Below are 6,429 nucleotides of genomic sequence, written 5' to 3'. Positions count from 1 at the left end.
CCCGGTACCGGGCCCTCCCCGGTGCCCCGCGTGCAGACCGCGTTGTCGCTCCGGTGCCGCTCAGCCCCCGGTGCCGGTGGCGGTGACGGGTCGGTCCCGGCGCAGGATGGGGACCCTGGTGCTGGAGCTGTACTGGCGCCACGCGCCGCGCACCTGCAAGAACTTCGCCGAGCTGTGCCGCCGCGGGTACTACAACGGCACCCGCTTCCACCGCGTCATCAGGGACTTCATGGTGCAGGGCGGGGACCCCACCGGCACCGGTGAGCGCCGCCGGGACCCCCCCGGCCGAGGGATGGGGACGCTGGGAGCCCCCACCCCATGATGGGGACACTGGGACCCCCCTGAGGCCGTGCTGGGGACGCCAGGGCCCCCCAGCCCAGGGACACTGGGACCCCCCCGGCTATGGGATGGGGACACCGGGACCCCCCTGGCTCCCCAGTGGGACACCAGAGACCCCCCCAGCCTTGTGGTGGGAACACTGTCCCCCCCCCCCCGGGTCCATGATGGGGACATGAGGGACCCCCAGCCTGGGATGGGGACATGAGGGACTCCACACTCCATGGTGGGAACACCGGGACCCCCCCAGCCCCATGATGAGGACACCAGCCCCCCCCCAACCCCTGACAGGGTCACTGCCCCCACCCCCCATCCCCATGAGGGGACACTGTGACCCCCCCATCCCCATGAGGGGACATTGGGCTCCCCCCAGCCCCATCATGGGGACACCGGGACCCCCGTGCCCATTGGGGGGGGGGGGGCTCTGACCACCGTTCCCGCAGGCCGCGGCGGGGCCTCCATCTACGGCAAGCAGTTTGAGGACGAGCTGCACCCCGAGCTGAAATTCACCGGTGAGCGCCCACCCCCCAACCCCCCCCCCCCCCCTCCACCAAACCCACCAAAAAAACAAACACAAAGACCCAAACGGGGCTTCCCCGGGCGCGTCCCGCAGGCGCCGGCATCCTGGCCATGGCCAACGCGGGGCCGGACACCAACGGCAGCCAGTTCTTCCTGACGCTGGCGCCCGCGCAGTGGCTGGACGGGAAGCACACCATCTTCGGCCGCGTCTGCCAGGGCATCGGCGTCCTCAACCGCGTGGGCATGGTGGAGACGAGCGCGCAGGACCGGCCGCTGGACGACGTCAAGGTGCTGCGCGCCGTGCCCGCCGGCTGACGCGGCCAATAAAGGCGTGGAACGGGCGGCAAGGCCTCACTGCGGCACCGGCGGGGCGGGGGGGCCGCTACGGGACACCCGTGTCACCGTTCGGGGACGCTGATGTCATCTGGGGGGGGTCGTCTACAGGGCATGGAGGCGGCACCCCTGGGGGATACTGATGGGGGGGCGCCTACAGGACACAGAGCTGACACCCAGGGGGACACTGATGGGGGGGTGTCCCCTAAAGGACATGGAGGTGGCACCCATGCAGGACACTGATATGGGGGGGGGGTCGCCTACAGGATGCCCATGGGGGACACCACTTGGGGGGGTCACCCATGGGGGGACACTGATGTCATCTGGGGGGGTCGTCTACAGGACGTGGAGCTGGCACCCATGGCGGATACTGATGGGGGGGGTCACGTACAGGACATGGAGGTGGCACCCAGGGGACACTGATATGGGGAGGGGTCTCCTACAGGACACCCGTGGGGACACCGACTGGGGGCATCACCCATGGGGTGTGGAGGTGTCACCCCTGGGGGACACTGATGGGGGGTGTCATCTACAGGACATGGAGGTGGCACCCATGGGGGACACTGATGCGGGGGGGGGTCGCCTACAGGACGCCCATGGGGAAACCGACTGGGGGCATCACCCATGGGGGGACACTGATGTCATCTGGGGGGTGTCACCTACAGGACACAGAGCTGGCACCTGGGGGGACACCAACTGGGGGGGGTCACCTACAGGACATGGAGGTGTCACCCATGGGGGACACTGGGGGGGTTGTCACCCACAGGGTATGGAGGTGCCACCTGTGGGTGCAGAGATGTCACCCATAAGGGGACACAGATATCACACATGGGGACGTGGAGGTGCCACCTGCGGGCACAGAGGTGTCACCCACGGGATGCGGAGTTGTCACCTCTGCAGACATGGAGCCATCACCCACGGACACAGGTGTCACCCCTGTGCCTGGAGGTGTCACCCATGGGGCACACTGGTGTCACCCGTGGGGCGTGGAGGTGTCACCCACGGGCACAGAGATGCCACACCTGTGGGGACACGGAGATGTCACCTGTGGGGACACGGAGATGTCGCCCATGGGCCCAGTCCAGCTGACCAGTGCATCCAGTACACCCCCACCATGGGGACTGGGGGGACACCTTGAGCACCGCAGAGCACTGGGGCACAGGGGAACTGGGCACACTGGGAGGCACTGGGAGGCAGCAGGGCATGGGGGGACACTGGGGACATAGGGACACTGGGGGATGTTGGGCCTGCAGGTGGTGGGGCTGGGGGGGCACCGGGAGCACTGGGCCACAAAGGGGGTGCAGCAGGGCAGCACTGGGAGCACTGGGCCATACTGGGGATGCAGTAGAGTGGCACTGGGAGATAAGTGGGGACACAGCGAGGCAGCACTGGGAGATACTGGGGGCACAGCAGGGTACCACTGGGAACACTGGGCCATAGTGGGGATGTGTTGGGGCGGCACTGGGAGCAATGGGAGATACTGGGGACAGAGCAGGGTACCGCTGCGAGCACTGGGCCATACTGGGGGCACAGTGGGGTTGCCCTGAGAGATACTGGGGGTGCAGCAGAGCAGCACTGGGAGCACTGGGCCATACTGGGGATGCAGGAGGGTGGGACTGGGAGCACTGACAGATACTGGGGACACAGCAGGGTACCACTGGGAGCACCGGGCCATACGGGGAGCATAGTGGGGCACCACTGGGAGCACTGGGAGACACTGGGGGCACTGCGGGGTGGCACTGGGAGATACTGGGGGCGCAGCAGAGCAGCACTGGGCCATACTGGGAGCACAGCAGGGCACCACTGGGAGCCACTGGAAGCACAGTGGGGCGTTACAGGGAGATACCGGGGGCGCAGCAGAGCGGCACTGGGAGCACTGGGCTATACTGGGAGCACAGCGGGGGGGCACCGGGAGCCCCGCGCGATGCCGGGGGTGGCGCGGGGGCGGCGCGGGGGCCGTACCGGGGCCGTACCGGGGCGGTCTCGCAGGAGGCTCCGGGGGCAGCCCCGGGGGCGGCGGCGCTGCGGCAGCGCGCGGTACCGGGAGCCCCGAGCCGCACCGGGGCAGCCCCGGGAGCAGCGCGGCGGCGGCGGCGTCCCCGGGCGGGGCGGAGCCGGGGCATGGCGGGCCTGGGAGCTCTGGAACCGGGCACCGGCACCGGCACCGTCCCGGCCACCAAGGTGGAGCTCACCGTGTCCTGCAGGTGGGGGAGCCGCACCGGGCGCCGGGCACCGGGGGGAGCGGGAGGTGTTTGGTGCGGTGCGGTGCTGGGAGGCGCTGGGAGGCACTGGGGAGCGGGGGGGGCGGACGGTGCTGGGGACCCCAGGGGTTGTGGGGGTACTGGGGGGCATTGGGGGGCACTGGGAGAGCAGATGGTGCTGGGTAGCACAGAGAGCACTGGGAGCACGGCAGGAGGCACTGGGAGGCACGGGGGGGTTGTTGGGAGGCACTGGGGGGGCACTGGGAGGCACTGGGGGCACTGGGAGGCAAAGGGGTGCATGGCATTGGGAGAACTGGAGGGGCAGGGAGTGGGGGCTCTGGGGGTGTGCAGGAGGGGGGGGGGGGGGGTCCCCCCCCCCCCCCCGGGCCCGGCGCCCCCCCCCCCGCCCCCCCCCTGGGGGGGGGGCCCCCCCCCGCTCCCCCCCGGCCCCCCCCGGGCCCGGTGCCTGCTGGGGCTCGCTGCCGCCTGTCACCCATCGTCTCGCGCCCCGGGACGCCCGGGCCCCCCCGCGCTGGCACCACGCTGGCTGCCCAGGGGGGGCCTCACCGCCCCCTCCCTGCCTCGCGTCCTCCCCCCAGACCCCAGCCCTGAGCGAGGGCTGAGCCCCGCCGCGCTTTGGGACCCCCCCGGGACCCCCACACCCCTTCACGAGGGCTGGGGGCGCAGGGTCGCGGTGCTGGGTCCCCCCCCCCCGGCCGTGCTGCCCGCGGCCGCTCCGACCTATTTTCCTCCCACTCCATCGGGGACTGGAGAAACTCCCCGAGCCTCTGCTCCGTGCCGCAGCTCGGGCGTGCGCACCCCGGCACGGGGGGGTGCACCCACACACGGGGGTGTGCGCCCCGACATATGGGGGTGTGCGCCCCGACACACGGCAGTGCGCCCCGACGTGTGGCTGTGCGTGCCCTGACACGTGGCTGTGTGCACCCCGACACTCGGCCGCGTGGTCCCTGACACGTGGGTGCGCCCCGACACACGGCCGTGCACCCCAAAACGTGGCTGTGCGCGCACCCCGCCGCACGGACCCCCCCAGCCCGCCATGCCTCAGTTCCCCCCCGGCCTCTCCCCGCAGGCAGCTCCTGGACAAGGACACCTTCTCCAAGTCCGACCCGCGTGAGTGGGGCCGGGAGCGGGGGCCGGGGGTCCCGGGGGGCCGGGGGGGGGCCGGGGCCGCGCTGAGCGCTGCCGCCTCTGCCCCCAGTCTGCGTGCTCTACACCCAGGGCCTCGACACCAAGCAGTGGCGGGAGGTGAGAGTCCGGCCCTGCCCTGCCGCACGGCCAATCAGCATGTTGGGGTGCTGCCGAACCAACCAATCAGCATGTTGGGGTGCTGCTGAACCGGCCAATCAGCATGTTGGGGTGCTACCCAGCTGGCTAATCAGCATGTTGGGGTGCCAGCCAATGGGCATGTTGGGGTGCTGCCAAACCAACCAATCAGCATGTTGGGGTGCTGTCAAACTGGCCAGTCAGCATATCGGGGTGCCAACCAATCAGCATGTCGGGGTGCAGCCAAATTGTCCAATCAGCATGTTGGGGTGCTGCCCAACCAACCAATCCGCATGTCGGGGTATCAGCTCACTGGCCAATCAGCATGTTGGGGTGCCGGGCAGGCGGCCAATCAGCATGTTGGGGTGCCGGGCAGGCAGCCAATCAGCGTGCTGGGGCGCTGGGCAGGTGGCCAACCAGCACTGCTGGCCCCGGGGAGGGGGCGCTCCCGCAGCCCCCGCTCCCGCCCCGCCGCCGCGTGCCCTGTAATTAGCCGCTGGTTAATTGAGGGGCTCCGGGCCGTAATGAGCGGGCGGGCCGGGCGGCGCAGCCCCGCGCTGCCGCACAAAGGGGCACCTGCCCCCCCCCGGCCCCCCCGGCCCGCCTGGCCCCACGCCCACGGCGCTGCCCCCAGTTCGGCCGCACCGAGGTCATCGACAACTCGCTGAACCCCGACTTCGTGCGCAAGTTCGTGCTCGACTACTTCTTCGAGGAGAAGCAGAACCTGCGCTTCGACCTGTGAGTGCCCCGGCCCCCCGGGCCCCCGCCCCCCCGGGCCCTGGGCTGCGCTGCCAAGGCGGAGCCAGGCGGGTGCTGGGGGCTGGTCCCATCCGGTCCCATCCCCAACCCCATTCCCAGCCCCGTTCCCCATCCCCACGTGCCTCCTGTCCCACTCCCACTCCCATCCCTCTCCCATCTCAGTCCCCATTTGTGTCCAGTCCCCATCCCTGTCCCCGTCCCAGTCCCCGTCCCAGTCCCCATCCCCGTCCCAGTCCCCGTCCCCATCCCCGTCCCCATCCCCGTCCCAGTCCCCATCCCCGTCCCAGTCCCCGTCCCCGTCCCAGTCCCCCTCCCCATCCCCGTCCCCGCTGCCACGCTGCGTCCATCCCCCAGGTACGATGTGGACTCCAAAAGCCCCGACCTCTCCAAGCACGTGAGTACGGCACCAGCCCTGTGGGGCTGCAGGGTACAGGGACAGGGACGATGGGATGGGGACGGGACAGGGACGGGGCTGGGGACGCCGCGCTGACCCCAGGCTCCCGCAGGACTTCCTGGGCCAGGCCTTCTGCACCCTCGGTGAGATCGTGGGCTCGGCCGGCAGCCGCCTGGAGAAGCCGCTGACGTGAGCAGGGCTGGGAGGTGCGGGGGGGTGGGCGTGGGGGGGCGTTGGAGCGGGCTGGGTGCCCGGCGTCCCGCGGGTGACAGTGACGGTGATGGCGCCCGCGTCCTTATCTTGCGCCCCGGCGGTGTCTGGGATGGAGAGCAGAGCCCGGAGCAGATAGCACGGCTCCGGGCTGCTCCCCCTCAGGATGAGTGTCCCCCCCCACCCCCAGCCCTGCCTCAGTTTCCCCACGGGGTCTGGCTGGGGGCTGCGTCCCCCCCCCGTCACCCCGCTGCGTGTCCCCGCAGGATGGGGACGGTCACCGCGCACCCCCGCGGCAAGAAGCCGGCTCCGGCCCTCTCCAACGGGTGAGCATTGGGGTGCCCCCCCCCCGGCTCCCCAGACACAGGGGTCACTGCGCCCCCTCCCCCCCCC

The 6,429-nt window shown here is 70.9% G+C and overlaps 2 protein-coding genes across 3 annotated transcripts in view; both read left to right on the top strand.

The window, feature by feature from the left end:
• Positions 1 to 1,196, top strand: part of PPIL1 (peptidylprolyl isomerase like 1) — a 1,756-nt gene extending 560 nt beyond the window's left edge. The window contains exons 2-4 of the mRNA XM_035347374.1: positions 106 to 260; positions 780 to 848; positions 950 to 1,196. Of these exons, the coding sequence (XP_035203265.1) occupies positions 106 to 260; positions 780 to 848; positions 950 to 1,170 (445 nt within the window). The 3' untranslated portion in view covers positions 1,171 to 1,196. The remainder of the gene's footprint in view (positions 1 to 105; positions 261 to 779; positions 849 to 949) is intronic.
• Positions 1,197 to 3,156: 1,960 nt separating this feature from the next.
• On the top strand, positions 3,157 to 6,386 carry LOC118178694 (copine-5-like). Of its 2 annotated transcripts, none has more exons than XM_035347412.1 (7): positions 3,157 to 3,392; positions 4,480 to 4,520; positions 4,609 to 4,655; positions 5,308 to 5,411; positions 5,787 to 5,826; positions 5,939 to 6,015; positions 6,303 to 6,386. In XM_035347412.1, the coding sequence occupies exons 1-7, from the start codon at positions 3,310 to 3,312 to the stop codon at positions 6,364 to 6,366; spliced, it is 456 nt and encodes a 151-aa protein (XP_035203303.1). In that variant the 5' UTR covers positions 3,157 to 3,309; the 3' UTR covers positions 6,367 to 6,386. The 2 variants fall into 2 exon arrangements, with proteins under 2 accessions (XP_035203303.1, XP_035203304.1); XM_035347413.1 differs by having other exon boundaries at positions 4,456 to 4,520.
• The last annotated feature ends 43 nt before the right edge of the window (positions 6,387 to 6,429 follow it).

The sequence above is a fragment of the Oxyura jamaicensis genome, chromosome 26, assembly GCF_011077185.1.
Source record: "Oxyura jamaicensis isolate SHBP4307 breed ruddy duck chromosome 26, BPBGC_Ojam_1.0, whole genome shotgun sequence".
NCBI classification, from domain to species: domain Eukaryota; kingdom Metazoa; phylum Chordata; class Aves; order Anseriformes; family Anatidae; genus Oxyura; species Oxyura jamaicensis.
This window is presented reverse-complemented; position numbering and strand designations above follow the sequence as displayed.

Excerpts from the sequence above, each read along its gene's own strand:
- LOC118178694 (XM_035347413.1), top strand. The coding sequence starts at position 3,310 with ATGGCGGGCCTGGGAGCTCTGGAACCGGGCACCGGCACCGGCACCGTC. Across the intron at positions 4,656-5,307 it reads ACACCAAGCAGTGGCGGGAG|TTCGGCCGCACCGAGGTCAT; the intron begins GTGAGAGTCCGG and ends CGCTGCCCCCAG. Across the intron at positions 5,827-5,938 it reads GCCCCGACCTCTCCAAGCAC|GACTTCCTGGGCCAGGCCTT; the intron begins GTGAGTACGGCA and ends AGGCTCCCGCAG.